Here is a 20,724-nt window from a genome sequence, read left to right on the forward strand (position 1 = left end):
CTGCCGAGGAGAGGCTTGAGAAGCCGAGCTCCCCTTCTTAAGAGCCTCTAACTCCCTCTGCAGCTTCTCAAGCTCTTTCTTCAGGCCGACGCTGTCCTTAATTGCGTCCATCTTCTCCTTTTGTAGCGTTTCCAGCTTAGCTCTTAGCGCCTCCACTTCTTGGGTCTTTTCCTTTATTATTTTGTCCTTCTCAAGAGACTCTTTTCTAACCTCTTCTAACTGTGCAGTTTTCGCCTTGAGGTCCTCTTCCCGCTTCCTTAACTCAGCAGCGATATCGGCGGAAACAGGACCACCAGCCTGCAACTTGGCGATTTCAGCTTTCTGTTCCTTTGATGGATACCGCAGCGGCTGTGTAGGCTCTTCGCTGTTCAGGCTTTCCCGTGGCACGTCTGCTGGTGGAGGCTCAGTTTCAAGCAGATGCTCCGTTTGAGACTGCGTTTTGGCGCCGGTAGAAACTAATTTCTCTTCTAATATTCGCACCCTGTCCCGAAGCTCGTCGCGCTCCTTCAACACCGTCTGGAGGTCTCCAGAGGCCCGCAGAGTTTCCATGTCACGTTCTTCTAATGCATTTCCGCTCCCAGGCTCTGCACGTTTTTGCGCCCTGGTCTGCAGTTCGGTCAGCTTCCTCTGTAGTTCCTCCATCTCCTTCTGAAGAATCTCATGCGCCTTCCGCGCTTCTTCGCCAGCAAGAACCTCCCTCCGCATCCGCTCAATCTCAATCTCGAGCTTTTTTGCAGCTTCAGCCTTTGATTTGAATGTTCTCACCTCTGCCTCGAGTTGTGCTACCCTCAGCTGCACTGACTCTGACTGAATTCCCTCCGGCACCAATACGGGCTCCACTGAAGGCGCCTTCTTCGGTGGTGCGGGGACCTTCGTGTCCTCAGGTAACCTCTTGGGACCTCCCACCGACAAAGCCTTTACCTCCTTTGTGGTAGCAACAGGGCCTTCAGCTTTAACGGCATGGACCCCGCCAGTGGACGCTGCCGCGCCTTCTGTATGTTCTTCTGCTCCCCCTGAGACAGCGAAATCATGAGAAAGCGGTATGTCTACGGAAGAGTGGGGCATTGCAGGGGATGCCTTGCCCACCGAATGCCCTAGCTTCTTGGGCAACGCAGATTCAGCCTTTCCTTTAGACGATATATGAAGCCCCTGTGGAGACGATGCCACCGGGGGGTCTTTAGCAGGGATTTCCTCGGGCAGCAATGCCCCAGAAGTCGCCTCTAAGCCACCGGCCTTCGCATCCGCAGCCTCTGCAGCAGGTTCGGGCGCAGATGCAGTGCTCTCTGATGAAGGCGCCGGAGGCGAAATTGCCGCGTTCTTGCTTTGCAACCCGCCAGCAAGCTTTTTCGTTACTGCATGGCTCACATGCTTCGGCAATAAAGTACCAGTCACAGCACCTGGAAGTGCATTCTTTGTTTGGGATGCCTCAGGTCCTGTCTTGGCTACCTTCGGAGGCAACGCCTGAGGTTTCACCTCTGCAGTGAGGCGTTCTAAGGTTTTTGGCACAATCTGCTCTGTTGCCTCATCGTCAATGGAAGTGCCTTGGTCATTAGTTGTAACAGATAGCGTCTTCCGAGGCTTCGACATAGGCAATGGCGGTTTTTTGGTATGTGGCACAGGCAAACGCTCGGTGGAAGATGTCATATTTGCGGTAGTCTTTGGCTCCTCCCGTTCATCTACATAGTTCTGTGCCACGGTGCGTGGGGCCGCAAGTTCTTCCTCAACGGCTATCACCTGCCTGCTCAAACTTTCTCGATCCTTAGTTACCTCAACAATTCCATCAGCCATTGGTGCTTCGTGGCTGCTGCTCGCCCGAGCGGTGATTGCCGGAAGTGCCTTCAACTCCCCAATCTGCTTTTTCAACAGTGCATTCTCCTTTCGAAGTTTGTCGGCCTCCTCCGTGAGCGCTGCGTTTTCATCCTTGAGTTTCTGAAGGGCGAGAAGCTGTTGCCTCAGCGTGATAACTTCCTGCTGAAGACTGTCATGTTTAGCCCGCGCCTGCGCAGTTGCAGCTGCAGGTTCTTCACCGGCTGTTGAGACTTCTTGTGCTGGTGCTTTCCTTAGGGTAGTCGAGGAATGAGAACCATCTTTGCACGAGAGAGGCATTTTGGTTGCAGGAGCAGCCTCCTCCTGACTTTCAGAACTAGATGAGGGCGCCTTCTGAGCACCTACTATGCTCAACAGCTCCTGCTCCAGTGCCTTTACTTTTTCTGACAAGCTGTCGCGTTGCTTAACTACCTCTGCGTAGTTTCCAGAGGAGGCTGGAGGGGCGGAGCCAGGTAACTCAACACGGTCGTTCCCTTCACTGGGGGGTCCTGGACGCTTTGAAGTGCCTGCAGCTGCCTTAAGCCTAGCCTGTAAATCCTCGTTCTCCCTCTGCAACGCTTCATTAGTCGCTTTCAACTCCTCTCCTGCCGCGACCTGCTTGCGCAAGTTAGCCATTTCTCTCTCTAGCCTCTCTTTCGCCTCTTTGGAAAATATCTCCTCAGGCAGCACTGCAAACTCCACTGGAGGAGCCTTTTTCGGAGGAGCTGGGACCTTAGTCGCCTCGGTAGGCCTCTTGGTTACTCCGACCGAGGAAATCTTTGCTTCCTTTACAGAGGCAACAGGTCCCTTAGCTAGAGCGGCACTGGCCGTAGTCGCGCAAGTTGCTGGTCCTTCTGTAGTTTCATTGGCTTTCCCTGAAACAACTGAATCTGCAGACAGTGCGCTGGGTACCGATGACTGCAGCGTTCCAGGCAACTTCTTACCCACAACTCGTCCCAGCTGCATAGCAGGCACAGCCTCAGCCTCCACCACCGCTTGTTCTTCAACAAGAGTAGTGGAACCCTGCAGTGAAGGCGCCGATAGCGTGGCATTCATGACCTTCATTGGCAACGTCTTCAGCAGCTCCTTGCCCTCTGAGAGCCCTACAGTCTTTGACGAGGCACCCTCGACTTCACTGTCTGCGCGGTGCTGGCTTTGACGCCGTGTCGATGTGTCCTGTGAAGGCTTTGCAACGGATGCCTTCACTGGTTTCGATGGCAATACACTCGGCTGCTTCCTTGAAGCTGGGGGCCCTGAACTTTTTAATGGCGAAGCTTCATCACCAGGTTGAGACACAAGAACAGTAGACTCACCTCTGCCTACAGTTTCCGCGGGGTGCGCCTCAGTTGGTATCTTCGGCTCTCCGTTAGGCAGCGTCTTCCCACCCATGGGAACCACTAATTTCTTTGGCAGCGCAGTCTCGGCCGCATACTTCTTTTCAGGAGGGACAGTATCTGCACTGGATGGAGCGGCCGCCGGCATGCCTTCAGACAGCCCCGCGGGGAAGACCCCGATTCTCGCTTTGGTGGGACTAAGTTCCGAGACTCTGGATGGCCGGTTTGCACCCACCTCTTCTGAAGGAATGTAAGTGTCTGAATTAAGTGCTGCGTCAGCGAAAGAGAGACCCAAGCTACGCTTCGGCACCGGCGCTTGTAGCTTGTCCGACTGTGAAGACTTCACGGTCTCTGAGGATGACTTGGAAGGTGAGATGCATTTTGATTCCGATGACTCCTGAGTGGCGCCTTCCACGTTGCTGTTGAAGGCAGCGAGTTGTTCCTCAAGTAACCTAACCCTTGTTTTCAAAATGTCCCGCTCTTCAGATACTTTGTCAGAGGTTGGCGCTGGCCCAACGCTGCCATTTGTTTCAAGGGCCTTGCACGATGCCATCTTGAAGCCAGCAACCTGAATTCTTAAAGACTCGTTTTCTTTTTGCAAGTTCACCACCTGTTCTTCTAGATCTATGATTCTTGCATTCAGACTATCTCGCTCGTTGATCAGTGCCGCATTATCACTAACAGCTGTCTCAGTTTTGGGCTCAATCATTCCATTGGCAGCAATTTTGCTCGGCCCTACTTTACTTCTGAGGCGCTGGGTTTCGCTTTGAAGATTTTCGTACGCCTTCTTGAGTTCCTCGCCCGCCAACAGTTTTGCGTTTAAAGCGGCAACCGTCTTCTCCAGCTGCGCTACCTCTGCTGCTTTAGCGTGAAGGCGTTTGATGTCCATCTCTAGCCTTAACGCCATGGCCTTGTAGCTGTCTCGCTCCGAGGTAAGCGTAGATATATCAGAAGCCGTAGGGGAGCCGATACTCTGTGGTGATACTGCTCTTACAAGCCCCTCGCCAGCCTTCGCATTCCTTGCAGCCAGCTTGGAGCTCAATTCTGCACACTGCTGGTGCATATCTTCAACTTCCTTCCTCAGTTGTGTCGCCTCCTGAGCGGAGCATTTCATCGCCTCAATCTCTTGGGCGTGCTTAGCTTGCAACTGTTCAATGGCCTCTGCGTGGTGTGCCGACAAGGTACTCAGCTTGGTCTCAGCAGCAAGCAGCGCCTCTGCCTTCTCCTTCTCGAGACTGTTTTTCTCTGATGCGGCAGCATCAAGAGCACTCTGGAGCTCTTCCAAGTGTCCTCTAAGTTTACTGCATTCTTCTTCGGCAGCTTCTGCCCTCTTCTGACTCTCAATGAGAGCCGCGCTGAGTCTCTGCTCCCCACCTGTCGCACTGTGTGACGCGCTGTTGCAGGTTGACGGGGCCTCCCCGACAACCCTCTTGAGCTCCTTTAGCTCATTTTGAGCAGCAGAAAGGCGTTGCTCCGCTGCGATCGCGCGTTCCTCCGCCAGCAAGGCCTGCGTCTGGGCATGCCGCGCTTCACTCACTGCTTCAGCTTCTCTCAGCTCTGCAGCCATTAACCGCGCCTCCCTTATCTTCTTGTCGCTCCCGTCTTCAGAGCATGTCTCCGCATCTCCCTCTGAGTCCGCAACTGCATAGGCCCTTGCCAAGTCCTTGGTGAATTCTGGCACTACGCTCCCCTTCTCCATAGCGCTTGCTGTTGCCATTCTCGCGCGCCAGAGCGCCACGAGGGCTGGTGCATCTTTGGCGTGTATCATTCTGGTGTGGCTGGTAAGCCATGCATACGCGTCAGCGAAGGTGCGGCTCTTCAACTCCAACTCTACAATGACCTGTCGGTCTCTTTCTGCCTGCTTCTGCAATCTCCTGTTGCTCTCTAGAGCCTCAGCGCGCTCTTTCTGAGCCTTTGCCAGCTCTGAACTCTGCAAAACTCGCGCATTCGAACTTACGAAACTCTGTAAGTAGGAATTTTCCTCCATAATCCTTCGCATCAGACTTGCTGCCTCCTGTTCGTGCGCTATTTGCCTGGGCTGTTGCTTCTCCTGCTGCACGTTCTGGCGAGTCCCATTAGCCTTCTGCTGGGCTTGTGCTTTTAGCCACTGATTTTCGCTGAACAAGCGAGAAGTCAGCAGCCGCAGGTGGTTCAACAGTGGCACAGCGTCTGATGACTTGACAATGGAATCAAGAGAGGCGGCCAGCCACTCCCCTTTAACTGAATTTCCGTCAATTTTTCGCCAAGTCTGTGCATTTTGCAACGGAAGCGCAGTTGATGGGCCCCTCCGCCCCTCAACACGCGGCCGACTCTGAGGACCCGGCTGGCCCCCGTTCAAGGATGGAATGCGCACAGTGCGTCGCCCCCGCCCCACTGTCTGCTCCTGGGGGACCGACGTACTGCGGTCTTGTCGCTGCATCTCCTTGAGGAAATAGGGCAAGATGGAAGTAGCATCCACAGCCCCAAGGGCAGCGTCAGGCTGCCCCCCGGGGACCCCATCTCCACTTTGCGCCTCCATAGGAACGCATGTGGAGATACAGAGAATACGTCATACCCCTAAGATGTACAGGTTCCCCTAGTAAACCATTGTAAAGTCGCGGAGAGCCGTGCAGGGCATGATCCCTGCATTTCAAGCGGTAAAGGTCCAAAAACAAACGTGGCTAGCGCACAAAATGCATGTATTCGAACGGGAATCACGAGCTTTTCTAAAGCAAACCACAAGGGTACAAGCAATGTGCAACTCAGACCCTCACGGGTATAGGCGCTGCGTCCTACTGCAAGTCCAGTGGCAATGACAGTGTCGGGCAAATCAATGCAATAGTTGTTAAGTTGATATAATACAAAGAGTACCTTCAGCGTGAAAAACAAAATACTGCACAATTTATGAACGGGAACTGATGGCAAGGGAACTCATTTTGAGCATCGATGCTGCAGCAGTTACAGCTGCGCTACATTAAGAGCCGCCTACTGAGTCGAACCTTTTGCTATACGGACTACAATTAACCGTTTGCGCATGTGAAGCACAAAATTTCCACATGTTATTATGAAGCACTGGTAATTCACCATGGCGCAGAATCGCAGAACAGCAAATGGCAATAGAGCTGCTAATGCCCAGGGCCCGCATGAACACCTGTGCAGTTCCGTACTCTGCTAGCATGCTTTCTTAGCAGTTTAATCACCCTCTCCTATGAACGTTTATAACTAATCAGATTTTCTCGTTTCTTTTCAGTGCATATTTTTGCCACTGCTGAACCCGGTAGTCGCCCTTCTGGCCGTCGGAAGGAGGGGGTGTCCTGTCTGCTGCATGGCATACAGGAGTCAAGCAGCAAAGTAAAAAAGTGAAACACGCCGTATACAAGAGGCGAAGGCTTAGCCGGTGGCTGCTAACTGGGAGCACTTGAATGCGCACTTCACGCAACATCGGGTAGACCGAAGGGGATGGTGCACTGGAAAAACACTGCGCGTCTGCACCTATCTGGCAGCTGGAAATTCCACACACGTCACAGGCAGCACGAATGAGGGCCTTTCAGAGCTGCTCCATCAGAAATGTCACGCCTATGTCTATGCTGCAGCAAGCTACTAGTCGACGAAACTGTTAAACATTTTCGCCAATAATGGAAGGTCAGACTGAAGCCTTCAGCAAAGAGCTGTACGATGCATTGCGCAAAGCTCTGTCTGAATGCATCAAGCAGAGGCCAGTGGACCCATGCAAGTTCATAGCGGGTACGGCTTTGCAGATGCGGTCTAGAGCATAATTTTCTGCTTGGGAAAGTGGTGCAATAAGAGACAGTAGCTAGCTCTCCTTCGGAGGGGTCGAGGTTGTCACCAGACTTCGTCCTTACGTAGGTGGTTAGAGTGTATATTTTGACAGTTGAGAAAGGACCTTTCTAGAGGGGGTTCCAGAGGGATCTTCTGTCGCCTCGGTGCTGTGGAGTTGTTCGTCAGAGGTCCTGCAGCACGACAGCCATTACTCAAGGCAGTAAGGCATTCCACAGGGGAGCTACCTACTTAGTCCCAAATATCGAGTTTCTCTACCCCCTGAAGTCTCCGTGTGGCGGCAGTATAAGCTTAGTTAACAGCGAACATTTAAAGGAGGGCGAGCTCCCGAGATATTTCAAGAGCAGACAATAAAGTAGCTCCTGAGCCACTTCTGTGCGAATAGGGAGTACCGCCGGATGTTGGATCACGTTAAGGGGCAGTGTGGAACTAAGTCGCCTACTTGAGCGGGAGGATGGCTCTACTTTTCTTCAGCGCATTTCGTAAGTAACCAATATACAGGCTGAAGCACTGGTGAATATACCTGCTTTGTCGGAATTCAGCAGAAAAAGTACAGCCGTGCTTTTGCTTGTGTGATCTGTCACATTTTCACTTCGACTGCAGCTGTAAATCGTCCCTGCTCCGTGTGAGCATTGACGTCAGCGCCGAACTAAGGCTTTTAGCTTTGAATAAACCGGTTCTATGCCTTCAAAGTTGCTCTGCTCTGCATTGACGCCTGTGCAACGAGAGAAACGCACCTCAGCTGAGCTCCAATTTTCTTTCAACTTTCTCGGGCTCACAGCAAGCGTTACTTCGAGTCACATGGCTGGCCAAACTCAATGACAAAATAAGCTGTTTCTAGCTTTCTTATTGATGAGGATTTAGAAGAAGCAGAAATCAGTACTATACTCACTCATTATATCAACGGAAGAACGCATGTTAGAGAGAAACAGGTAGCAGAGTGAACGAAGAAGCCTACACTACGCTTCATGTACTTCGGGGGGAGCGAGATGTTTAAATTCGGGGAAAGAATTCACGCAGGTAAATCAGGAACGGGTGACGACGTACACTCAGCTATGCACCACCAAGCTCCTCTCACAATCGCACTGTGAACCTTCATATGTCAGCAAAACATTGATGTTTGATTTGGAAGAACCACAGAGATAATCTGCGCCTCTGAATCACGTGTCTCAACGTGTCTCAAGCAGCTATTTGCAGAGAACAGGAAAAATATCTGCAGGGGATACACTTTAGCTCTTTTTTAAGGCTTTACAAGGGCTGTCAGCGAATTTTTCAGCGGCAACTTCTGTGCCGCGTCTTCCTGAAGTCACCCTGCTTTCCGTTTTGACGAATGTTGTTCCTCCTTCGCTGCTCACAGCTTCCCCTGTGGCAGTCTTCTCGCTGAGCGCAGAAACTTACCTTGCTACCACTGGCAACCGAAAGTGGAGTTAACCCAAGGCAACATCCGTAATCTTTTCGTCAGGAGATGATTTGATGGGATATGTACTCTGGCATAAGCTCCTCAGACGGCTTTACTAAATGTTGAGTTGCCTCACTCGTTCCGTGTAAGCCTGTAACTGGGCTAGCCGGAAAGATTAATGCCCTTGTACGGTGGGGATTCCAGCTCCAACCTTGTATTTGTATGAACAACCTTGTATTTGTATAAAGCTTGATGTGCCTTCTCTCCGGCGTGTTGCGCCTATGAGCGTCGAAAGTTCCGGTGCAGCTCATTCCTGTTGGCGGCTGGTTCCTTATATCTTTGTGCTTTTGTCGTCTACTGCTCAGTGTAGCTGGTGGTCAGGCCCAGCGGAATTAACTCTCCTACACTTATCTCTCACTCTATGCTAAGCTTTAGGCTAGCTAGTACTTCAGAAGCCTATCCGTTTCCAACAATGCGCACCAATTGATCGTACTGCCTCCGCGTTCTTTGTTCGATGTTCCAGCTTACGCCCACTTTTGTTCTTTTGATGTTTTATTCTTAATTAAAAATGTTCCTGCGCCTCCAGAAAGAGATGATGCAGTTTCTCTAGCCTGATGTATGTATTTTACGGCAATGCATTTTATTGATGCTGGTGATACTGCAGCTAGAAGTGGCTTAGCCGGAAGAGCAAAAGCATTCCGAGGGTCAAGTGAACAAGTCTGTTGAGTTCAGAAGCATGAAAATAGCCTTCGCGCAGAGCTTAGCTTGAGGATTCCTAATGTGAAGGAAGCCACACCCCCATGAATTTTCTCATCAGGCCGTTTCATAGCCAGAATTGGCAAAAAGGACATCTGAGAGAGTAGCGAGGGGAGCTGTGCATGTATCTAGCTACAGGAAGAAGCTGCAAGAGAAGAATTAGACAAACAGCAGCTAATAATCTGGCGTAAGGGTGGGAAAATGGGTTGCACTTGGGATGGGAAGCACCCGCGCAGTTTCTCTGAGTTTTCGATACAAGCGCCAGAATTGCTGCCAAGTGCTATGAATGAGGAATTTTTCTGGTATATCAGAGCATAGACACAATGCTTAGGGCTGGCATGCGTGGTTTGAAACCCAAGCAAACATGCGCATAAGAAGTATTCTGCGCTATTGGTGCACAAACGATTGTCGCTCATGGTGCATTGAACCCGTCAGTCCCCTAAATCCTCCGACGTCAACTTTGGCCCTCCGCCCTTCCTAAGCATCTACGGGTACAATGCAATCACAGATGTATTGGGGCCGTGTCTTTCATAAATTGATTCTCTGTATTGGACTGTTGCTCATCGTTTCGGCGCTGAGCACTGAATTTGAGTATGTCCCAGCTAAAGGCCCATGGACGCTAGTGCTTGTCTTGCACCTTCTATTTGAGCCATAAGCCCTTGGAGCCGAGGGCAAGCTGCTGTTCATGCAATGGCTTCATCTTTCCGTGTACTTTTTGGCGTTCCGATGCACTCAGATAGGCCCTGGCACACCATGAAGGTTTAGATGTCGATTCGTATTACAGGCAGTCACGAACTCTGTCCAGCATACAAAGAGGTACGTATGCCATCCCTTACTGCAGAGCAGTAGCTCTGTAACACCCCTCAAGGATGCACAACGGGCATTTGTTAAACAGTGTAGAGGGCTCCGCAGGCTGCCGTTCTAGACTGGTGCCATATCCATTCGAGCAGAGAGTTTGATACTGTATACCTCAGACTACAGAATCAAAAATTTATTTAGAAAGTGTTGCATGAAAGGGGTGCGCTTGGTACATCGTAGGCTTGGGCGTTTTTTCGAGCCTTTTGCCGAAAGTAAGACAGCTGCACAATAAAATACCTCCACGATGAATTAAGTAGGCGGAACAGACAGGAGCAAACGGAAAGGCCGGATTTAACTAGTGCAATGAGAACTTTGGAAGCAACCGCTTTGAAACTCATTTTGCACACCGGCATCTTGGAGACTGCTGAGAGACTGAGAAGGGCTAAAGCGATGCCACCAACTGCGCACACTTCCTAAAAACTACATTCTCAGTGAGCTATCAACATAAATTAGCAAGAATCCTCTGATATTATGGACAAATTAGCGTTGAACAACCACCAAGTGATGCTGTAGTTGAGCGATCTAGCGATCAGTTCAGTGGCTTGCTCTCCAGAATACCGGACCCATAATGCCCAGTAACATTGCAAATGGAACTAAAAATGAAAATTTATATTTTTAGTCTATCTAACAGGCTAGTTCCTTGTCGACGCGAATCACTTCTTGGGTCAACGGAACTACAACCGATGGCTGCCGACTGTCGGGGGCCGCCGCTTAAGGGCGCCGCTGCCTGCAGCTCTGAAAGTCGTCATAGCTCGCAGCGCAGATCGCCCTCTACCTTCTTCTAGTGTCCCTGTTTGAGAAACACTTAAAAAGTAAACTCTCAGGAGTTATTTGCGTTGGTGATTGAAACTTCTCCATCTGCAAAATCTACAGTTAGCCCTCGGCGGCCCGTTTGCGCTGTCGGCTGCGAGTCTACTGTCCAGCGACACCTGTCGATACGGCCATTTCGCTGCATGGACAGTGTCAGCAAACCATAAGTTTCAGGGAGAGAGCATCTCCCTTTTTTCTTAAACCTCTCGGACCGTTTTTGTTAGTCTTTGTGTGCTGGCGACGAAGGCTGACACAATGGCCTCACTCCGCGATGTGCGACTGCCGACTTGGCAAGAACTTCAACGCTACGTCAGAGACCCCGAGATTCTGACGTCGGAAATCTTGTTCCTGATTTTGACGTTATCAAACATTTTTGTGGTTTACCGTTTGTTCCTCGATGTCGTCCCATTTCCAGTCTTCGTCACTTGGTGGCAGCTGGCCCAAGGCCTGCTGATGGCTTGGTGCCTGGGCGAGGTTGGACAGGAATATCCAAAGCTTGCTTATTTCCCACGAGTTGAAATAGACAAAAGGCTTCTCAGGAGATTGTTTGTACCGACGATTGTCAACGCACTCATGCTCGTACTCGCGAACGTCCTCCTGTACCGAGTGCAGTGTATTGCAACTCTCCCCGTCGTAGTTGCCTTCGCTGTTGTCCTTCACCATGTTACCCGTTTCGTGGGTTGCGGAGAAGAATACATGCCTATGCGCTGGCAAGCCATTGGTCTGCTGTTTACAGCGTTTCTTCTAGGCATCACGGACTCAAAGACAGTCGGCTCGGAAGTGCTGCCTTGGGCTTTGCTTTATGCTATTTTTTCTGCCGCCTTCCGCGCAGCGTTCCTCCAGAAAGTCATGCACGAAGTTGAAGGCAAAGGGAACCTCTTGCACAACCACCAGCATCTTATCTCTGTCATCATTCTTCCCATCTTGATGATAATCTGCGGGGAAGGCTCAGTACTTAGTGCTATGCCTATGAACTTCGGATCGCTCTACACCTGGCAGACTTGGGGATGCCTTTTCACTGTAGGAGCACTCCCGTTTCTGAAGAACATTGTGTCGAATCGTCTCATTCGCAGAACTGGCCAAGGCCCATGGCGCTTTCTGGAGGTTTTGTCTATTTTCTTTGTTTTCATCATTGGCATCACTTTTGGCAGCCCCGGATGGCAAGGCTACATAGCCATAATGTTAGTTATTGCAGGGCGCGCTCTTGGGGCTTGTGACGTTCTCCTAAATGCTGCTGAAGCGGAGCAAAATGAAATGCGGCCAAGCGGAGCAACACGCCACACAGGAGATACAGAGGGAGGCGAGCTAGAACGTGGCTCAAACTCTAAGCAGTACCTTCAGTCCATCGAGGAGGATAGCGGCGAAGTGAGTCTAAACTAACACGTATGCCATAAACACAGTGGGAGATGTATAGGAAGTTCCACACTCAGTGCAAGCGCTTAGCCCATGTCTTACTTCTGGCTAACGTGTGTATGCTTGGCTGCCTTCCAGGCCTACGGGGAGCTCGCTGAAGGCGAAGAAAATGAAATGTGATAACTCATACTGTCTTTCAAAGTGCTTTAGTTCAATCGGCGGCAGTGAAACCTGCTGGTTGAAGCACTGCCGAGATTTAGATACTGTGGGTGGCATTACCATAGGGTTATCTGCCCACTGGTGCAGACGCCCGCTTCTTGCCATGCTTGTGTCCAGGCTTACTTTTATTAATTCGTAGTGACTACAATGCGAACAATAACGAGATCTATTAGTTCGCAAGTCAACGATTTACTGTGGCAAGCCAGCCCCACCAAAAAACCTCATAGTGCTACCTCTTCTATTAGTGGTTTGCATTTGGATAAAGAGCTCAATAACCAGCGTGCGCACCTTTCTTTGGCTAGCACGTCCTGCTAAAATCTCTTATTTAATTTCAAACAGAATAAGTGCAAGTAGCTACAAGAGGGAATTGCAGAAGGAACCCATAAGAGGAACCCTCAAGCAGTTTGCTTGTAACGTTGTGCGACTCTGCGGATTGCTTCCTCAAGCATAAAACGTCCTTAAAGGACGTCTGGCTGCAAAAAGAAGCCGTGCCACATGGCATTCAAAACTGGCCACAACTGACGCGTTTGTGATAACCTACATTCACATTTGTCCTTACGGACTTGACACCTGTGACACAACAGCCCTGCTAAACGGGTTTTGCTGTGCAGCAAAACAAGGCCAAAAGCGGCAACTGAGCTTGTCACGCGCAGAGCTGCTGAATGTTAACACCTGAAGGAGTGGTGTGCAAGAATTCTGCGCGAACGCTTTCGTAAGCTTCGAAAGGTGGGGCAGACATGGAATGAGATGCGCTCCATGTTCCGCGCGTCGAGTCAAGAGCCCCAGTAGCACCCGGGTACCCAAGCATCAGCATATCCCCTAGGATTTGACTTCGAATATCACTTTAGGCCGTAGACGCCCAGGAAACCATTTTTGCTCAGATGGGCGCCCTAGAGAGTGCTGGATGTAGCGGACACCCTAAGAAATGCATTCGTAAGTAGGAACTGCAAAACTTCGCGGTGTTAATCTAGGATCAAAGCAAGGGAAGCACTTAAGGCGTGAGGCGTACAGAAAACCCGGCCCTACTTCGCATCGGGGCGGAACGAAACGAGGGAAAACGATATTAAACATTTGCAGGAACTAGGGGGGCAAGGCGTGCGTCCTAAGGCTCGCACCTCTATTTTGTGGTCGATATTGACGTGCGAATGCCCAAAGACATGAAGCGAGCCGTCCGCCTGTCTCAGCTGCTCGTCAATGCGGCTTGACCCCATCACATATGCGAGTGCACTGGGTTTCAATGGATAGAGAGTCGCCAGTTCAGCACGAGGCAGAAAGTGAGAAAAAGTAATAACAACTGGTTGGTCATCGCAACATGAATATTCATGCATGCGGAGTTTTTCTGGGGAACTGCTGGCTTCCATTTCAGAATTAACTGCATGCAAACTCTTGGCGCTTTCCGAAGAAACTTTCTGACCCACCTGTGCCTCGGCGGTAAAATCAACAGCCGCCGTCGCGTCATGCAGATCTGGGAAGGGCGGCTTTCTCGCAACGTTTGGAAAAGTCCGTCCCGAACGTGTGGCATCCATGGTGTGTTTCTGAGTGTTGCGCACAAAACAATCTCGGCGCTCATTTTCGGCTGCGAAAAACTCTGCCAGACTCAGAGGCATTCCCCATGCGTCTGTAAACCGCCGTGGAGCGCAACTGTCCAGTGTCTTACAAGCCGCCTCCCTTGCCTTTTCGACCGGCACCTTTTGGTGGGGAGATTTAGACGAGGCATTCTTTGCCCATCTGGACCCACAGAGGAGCGCTGTCTCCTTGAGACCAGCGTCTGGGTGGGGAAGTGCGACAGTAACAGAAGCAGTAGAGGCACGATGCAGATTTTCAGTCCTGCACTGGTATCGTCTACTTTTTCCAAGACACATTCCGGTGAACCGTTTGGACAAAACCGCTTCGGGGTCGTGCCTTTCGTTAGTATTGCCCTCCATGCACTGCCGGCTGCCAGACTTTGGGTCATTGTTGCTGAGGGGATGCGGCCAACTGCATGCGCTGTAGTCCATCCAGTTTTCTGCTAGTGAGAGCAGAAGCTTTGAGCTATGCGCCCTGCTGCCCTCGCGTGAAGTGCCTCCTTGATTCGAGGCACGCGGATAGCGCTTGACCTGTCCTGGAGCTGAGCTGAGAGGCGTGCGCGCAATCAGGGCTGCTCGACGAAAATGAGGATCGAGTTCGTCGTACCAGGAAAACAAAGGCACCAGTCGTACCCCCTTGGAAGGGGAAAAAGGCTTGGTGTGGATCCCCAGAGATTCGCAAAGCCGCAAGATGCTGTCGAACTTCTGTAGACTGTCGCCAATCCCTGCACAAACAGGCTTCCAAAGTGGCTTTTGCATCCAAAATAGACATATGCTAAGAAAGTGCTGCTCAACATATCACTTGGCTTGGTAATCACAGGGGAGAGGGCTGAAATTCCCATACACAAATTTCACACTTTAAAGTATGCGCACACAAAATTCTTCCAGCCACAGCTCGTACTCTCCCATAAAAAAGCTTGACTTATTTTGTTTTGACTATGATGCTCCCTTACCCATGTCTCTATCCTTGTGGGTTACCCACAGCTCGTGATTCCCTGGCACGAATGTCACGTGCCCAAAGACTGAGCAGAAGAGCTCCAGTGAGTCTTTGAGGCCTTCCAACTCATGATGCACATCGCCAGCTAAAATAAGAACATCCTTTGTGAAATCTTCTTTTAATGGAGCCGTGGCCCCAGTGACTACTTCCCAAAGATGTTCGATGTTTCCCACCAACGATCCTGCCAGAGGAGGCCAAGTTGGTTGCTCCGCAGCAGCAGCATCGGCTTTGGAGGTGCCTGGACAATTATTTTCGCTTCCCGAAGTGTATGAACTTCCATGGCTTGTGGAGAGGGAAGCTTCTGCAGAGTCGGTGCGCTTCCTGTTCAGCTGGCAAAATTGCTTGACAAGCTCAAAATTGACTTTGCTTTCAAGATGCAGGTCAGACCAGGCAAAAATGCGCATTGTCACCGAACTGCAATGAAGTGGGCTAAAACCGACTGGGGAATTGTCTTTACGGGTACAGTCAAGGTTTTAACGCCACTCAGCCTTCTGGTGCTTTCGGCGGCGCGATTTGTCGTGCTAACCGTCTCGCTCGGGATCCAGTCGGTGGAAAATCTGTAGGCCGTTGAAACCACCACTGAGAAAAGTGTGAAAAGTGAAAAAAGAAGCTTAAGGCACTCGAGTCGCAATGTGGGCTCAGCATGCCATTTCAGCATGCGGTGTCCTTCGGCTGGCAATTTTAGCCGCCTGGAGGTTGAATTGAGTAAATTTTGGAGTAACACCACCACAACCACTAGGTTTGCACGGAGACCTTATCTTGTTTACTCCTGTAAACATTGTGTTTTATTCCTTAGGGAATAGTTGTTGTTTTGCCCCTCAAGACAGCGGCGTCAGGTGAGCGACCGATTTGAAGGCCAGACATACTCAACGTCCACGGGGGAGCTGAAGCAGCTTCAACAGACAATTGCAGACTCTCCTTGGCTGATTTTGAGTAGTCAACATCTCAGAACACTAATGCTTGAATGAAATTGATACATTTGCTAGCTGTGGGCTAGTGTCCGTGATGACCCACTTGGCGACCAGCAGACCTGCCTAGAGGTGACCAGCCCCATCTGTTGCCGGCCAGACTTCCTTCTTTCCCCTCAAGTTATTATTTTTCTTATGAATAAGCGTTGATCACCAGCTTCTGTTGGTGTGGAAATCAGTTGCTACCAAGTACGTTGGCAAGGACGATGAGGGACAGCCAAGTTGCCTGGGTATTCTTTTTTTGCCACGTTAGGACAGTGTCAATTACGCATGCTGCAGGCACTGCTAAAACAGGTTAGTTCCACCAGAACTTCCATTTCCCCGAAGATCAGTGAACAGTAACATACTAGCAAAAATCCGCCTTGCTGCAGATACTCAAGCGGCAAGCCAATGTGACGCATTCTTGAGGCAAAAAGCTACCAACTGCTCGGTCTTACCAATTCAATTGTCTGTATGCAAAAGGCGTGAAGCAAGTCATTGGATGCGAAATATCGTTTCCAAGATGACCTTATGTGCATTCTTCTGTAGTTCCAACTCGCCAGTTCAACGGGAAGGAATAAAGCACTGAATTTTCGGGCTCCAGAGAAGCCACTAAGCGTCAATATTGGCAGCCTTAGTTCAAAGCGTTTGCACTACATTGTAGGCAGCTATTCTTTGCACGAGGGGGTGGTTCCACCAAGTCTTTAACTAGCAGCAAACATGGGGACATCCTGAGAGCGCGATTTCTTCCCATAAGCGCGAAAACACCTTGATTCTGCTTGTGGATGCATCACAGTTTCTTCTATTGACTAGCTACGCCTCCAAGCGAGGCGGGGGGAAGCGCAGTGGGCCGCTTAAGGCGCTGCTTTACAGCTGGCGACTTGGTCTCGTTTGCTGCCTCTTTATCAAGGGGCAGTCCAAGTGTTATGCCCGCATATCAATTGCTAACACACAATTTATGCCCGATTTGTATGCTCCTGAACTTGTTAGCTGTTTTTCAGACCCTTGCTGAATTGACTCTTATTTTCGGTCCAGTCCCAACACCGGGACGCGAAATGAAGCAAAGAAGGATGCTATATAGGAGCTCGCTGAAACTGTGCTCTTCATAGCTGCACACAAAACATCTAGAATGCCAAGCACTTGCCAGCCAACTCAAGGAGTGCACCATGGAGTTCCATCTCCGCGAGCGCAGGTTCACAGAGACACGGTCGAGATTCTGCAAAGGGGTGGCATAAGGAGGAATCAAGCAGAAGGGCCTCCACAAGTGAGCCAAGCCAGGGAAATCGTTAATTTAAAGCGGGCTTGAATAGTTTCGTGGCCTTCTCCTCCATATGATCCTGGAACGATGGATGCCACTGGCATCACAGCCACTCACATACAAAGAAGGCCGGAGCATGAGAAACTTTTTCAGTACATCAGAAAAGCGGCTTACGAAGGTAGGCCTGGACCAGTGCTGCTTGGGGAGAGTTAAGGGAATAGTTACAGGGCGGCACTCCCGTGCACAGACTTACCTGAAGGGTACAAGCGCTGACATGGAGGACTGGGCAGCAGTGGAACGAGTTGCTCCTACGTTTCTGCATTAGTAGCCGTTGTTTCCTCATTCTACACATTTCCGCTAATTGACAGCAAGAATAACACCCCTAATTCTGCAAAGATGACCGGCGAGAGGTCGAGATGCCTGAAGCAGAGCGCGTGGGGTAGTAAGTGACTGGCCCGACACTCGGCCTTTGCAAGGCCGTAACGAAGGAAAGTATCAACAAGCTACAGGGCTGGTAGGAAGCAGCAGTAGAATTCTCAGCAATTTAAGGCCTGTGGGAATCAGCAGAGGAAGAATAGTGACAGTGACGGTGCGTATTGTAGATCTGCCTTGTTGTTAAGAACCACGACGGTGAACCAACTTTAGGCAAGACAGCGTAAGAGACTACACAACCCTCCGACTAGCAGCAAGGAAGTTATGGTCTGTTTTGAGTGCAAGGGCAAGGAAGACTTGGCGAAAGGCTAATCATCACTGGAGCTGAAGCCTTGCGGATCAGCCGGAACCTCCAGGAGGCGCGGAGGTGAGGGCCACTACGCGAGAGATTGTGCCACTCCACCCAAGCCAAGGCAAGAGTGGTAAAAATGGGCCAGCTGCACTAATAGGCCCGAGAAGAAAGGAAAGCAAAGCCCATATTCAATCCCCAAGGCCTACGAGTTACGGGGGACTGGCCTCCACGCGCCAACAACTGGGTGGAGGGCTGCTGCATGCCGTCAAGATGAGGCCGAACTTCACCGTCTTGTCTAGATGGAAGAAGAGAATCCAGAAGCGCTAGCAAGCATGTGCCATAGGTGTAGGGATTACAGCAGTTCTCAAGGTGTACGCTGAAAAGAAAAGCGGAACTTACTACGGGCGGACCTTGGCACCAATATTACTCTCAGCATGCAGGATAACGAACAGAACAAGGCGAGCGAACAGTTTGAGGCATCCGGTAGTACTGAAATGCGAGCCACGCCGCAGCGGTGGCGACAAGAACTGTATACATAATTGGCTGGTAGGAGCTGGAAGCTACTTGCAGCATGGGAATGACGGCTTTTTTTGTCCGTCAGATACATAGCATGTGGAGCGCTTGTGAACAGTGCTGCACCTCACAGTTTCATCAGCCCAATCACTGTTGAGCAGCTAGAATTGAGGCTGCGTCCCCTGTGCAAGGTCTGCAGTTTCACCATTACCAAAGAAGAGCAGCTACATATCAACCGCTTGGCAATGCTGTGTATGTGATGTGATGTCTAGCGGGAGATTTCCTTGTGGGGCCTATACCTTACGATGCTGCTAGGCTGGCTAACGAAACATCAGACAGTCTCTTTATTTTCAGTCTGATGAGCTTCAACTTTTGTGAATGGTGGATGATGCAATGTACCAAATAAAAGGAAACAGAGACAAAGGCAACACAGCGGCAAAGGAGCAGAACAAACAACCACAGCAGGTGCTGGGATGACCCTAGCTGAGCAAGCCTACGTTATGCTGACCCAGCAACTGTACCAGATTACTGCATGAGATGCGGCTACACTCGTTCGCTCCACTCCCAGAGGTTACAAGACACGCCGCAAAGCCAATGCTAGCATGCTTGTAAAAGGGCTACTGTGCGAGGCTCAGGCCAGCACGATACATCTGCGGGGTTCACTATAGGGGACCAGCACCATACCGGCTTCACCAGGAGTGCGAAAGCTATACGCCATTCACTTGTGCGGAGAGAGCCAAGAACAGCTGATGCATGCGTTAACAGGGCACTGCTGTCGGATCCCTGCGGCCTAGTCCCGCATCACATTCCCCGCCGGCCTGCAAGGCGACGCTGACAGGGGAGAGTCATAGTTTCTCACCTCCAGCCTCGACGGCGCATAGCTCGACGAATGGACACTGTCATCTGAGGCGTAGAAGGAACCCCTACATATTCTCTAGTTGTTCAAAAAGCACCTAGCAGCGTTGCCAGATAGTTCACATGCACTGCTGCCACCAACAGTCGTGATGGCTGCACACTAGTTGATCTCACGAGCATAGGTACCCTTTTCTTCTAACCATAAGTTCATGGACGCGCTGTGTGACTCCCTAGGCAGGGCTTAATTTATTATACGACCGCATGAAATTTCGAAACCACGAAGCTCAACAAGGCATATGAGTTACTCCGCCTTGCTTGAGCTGTAGCACGTGGTTGTTTCGTTGCTGCATTTAGACACAAAATCTTGACACTCATCAGGGCCTGTTGATGCAGAATTTTAGAGCTATTCGTAAAGCAATGCTCGCTCTTCCTTTTATACTTCCAAGCAACAGGCACATATACTGACATCTCACAGCATGCAAGAGGAGCAGTTTTCGTACTACAGGCAAGTCAGCCTCCTCAGCCAAGACGTGAACTCCATTCGCCAGAAATATCCAATGTACCATAGAGAGTTTGTCGCCTTCACTTCCCACTAATCCAGTGATCTTACTCTCTGGTACGATTAGGACGCATTCCGGTCATCATACTCACGTATATCTGCAACAACTCATGGCGTCAAAGCCTCTACATGATCATTCTGTTCATTGGTTTGGTTTTCTACAGGAATATCAAGACATCAGAATCACACAGTTAAAAGCCATACATAACGAGGGTGGCGCTGCCTCGACACCTCGGCACCCTGCCCCGCCTGCTCCTTGTGGTACTTCCGTCTTTCTAAGGCCGTAGACACTCCTGAAAGTACACCAGCCTTGTTCGCGCTCGATATTGAAAGAGGAAAAGCGGCCTTAAACACGCGACGAAGTACAGAGCGTTCGCGCAAGCACACGCCTCCGCATACCGTATCATGCCGTTAGCGTGCAACGAGGCTTTGCTGTGTCCACGAAGGAGGCTTCAAGTGCCGGCAACCCTCAATCCACGTTTCTTTAGCATTCACTTTCCCCTGGCTCAACTTTTCAGTCGTCAGCACTGCGACCCCTTCTATGGTCCCCTTCAGCGACGTTCGTGCTCTCTAGCATGCTTGAGAAGCTCTGCCACGTATACATAGGTGACTTTCTACTGCTTGAGCATGCTGCTTGCCGGAACGACGCATGCCACTAGTACAGAGACTACATTAGAAAAGGGAAATAGTACGCGTACCATGATGACGAAAGGTTTGTGTGTTCAACACGCCTAACTAGTCACGAAGAAATCGTGTCTCGGATAGTTCATGCGGCATTCGGAATAACGCTAGCTCTAGCCAACTACGCCCACTTCTTGGCTTTTAGCCATCTGTGGTTATCCTCAGCGCCGCAGCAGTCAACCAACGCCAAGTATGGCAAAGTACCCTAGGAACCCCTTACCTCAGGAGAGCTCCAAATGCACCAGCAGAATCTCGAGCGGCAAACAGTACCACTTAGTCACAGTATCTTGAGCAGTAAGCAGTACCACGGAGT

At 50.6% G+C, this 20,724-nt stretch overlaps 3 protein-coding genes across 3 annotated transcripts; 1 reads left to right on the forward strand and 2 right to left on the reverse strand.

The window, feature by feature from the left end:
• On the reverse strand, nt 1-5,658 carry ENH_00046010 (hypothetical protein; the record flags this gene model as incomplete). Its single annotated transcript, XM_013585465.1, has 1 exon — nt 1-5,658. A coding segment is annotated over one exon (5,658 nt), but the record flags the coding sequence as incomplete, so codon positions are not given.
• A 5,337-nt stretch (nt 5,659-10,995) lies between these two features.
• ENH_00046020 (hypothetical protein, conserved) lies at nt 10,996-12,273 on the forward strand (the record flags this gene model as incomplete). Its single annotated transcript, XM_013585466.1, has 2 exons — nt 10,996-12,105; nt 12,232-12,273. 2 exons carry the CDS (start codon nt 10,996-10,998, stop codon nt 12,271-12,273), a joined length of 1,152 nt encoding a protein of 383 aa, XP_013440920.1.
• A 1,061-nt stretch (nt 12,274-13,334) lies between these two features.
• Nucleotides 13,335-15,278, reverse strand: ENH_00046030 (hypothetical protein, conserved; the record flags this gene model as incomplete). The annotated part of the gene is made up of 2 exons (XM_013585467.1): nt 13,335-14,602; nt 14,831-15,278. The coding sequence occupies 2 exons, from the start codon at nt 15,276-15,278 to the stop codon at nt 13,335-13,337; spliced, it is 1,716 nt and encodes a 571-aa protein (XP_013440921.1).
• Between the last annotated feature and the right edge of the window lie 5,446 nt (nt 15,279-20,724).

This window comes from Eimeria necatrix, genomic scaffold (genome assembly GCF_000499385.1).
Source record: "Eimeria necatrix Houghton genomic scaffold, Enh_scaff34, whole genome shotgun sequence".
NCBI classification, from domain to species: domain Eukaryota; phylum Apicomplexa; class Conoidasida; order Eucoccidiorida; family Eimeriidae; genus Eimeria; species Eimeria necatrix.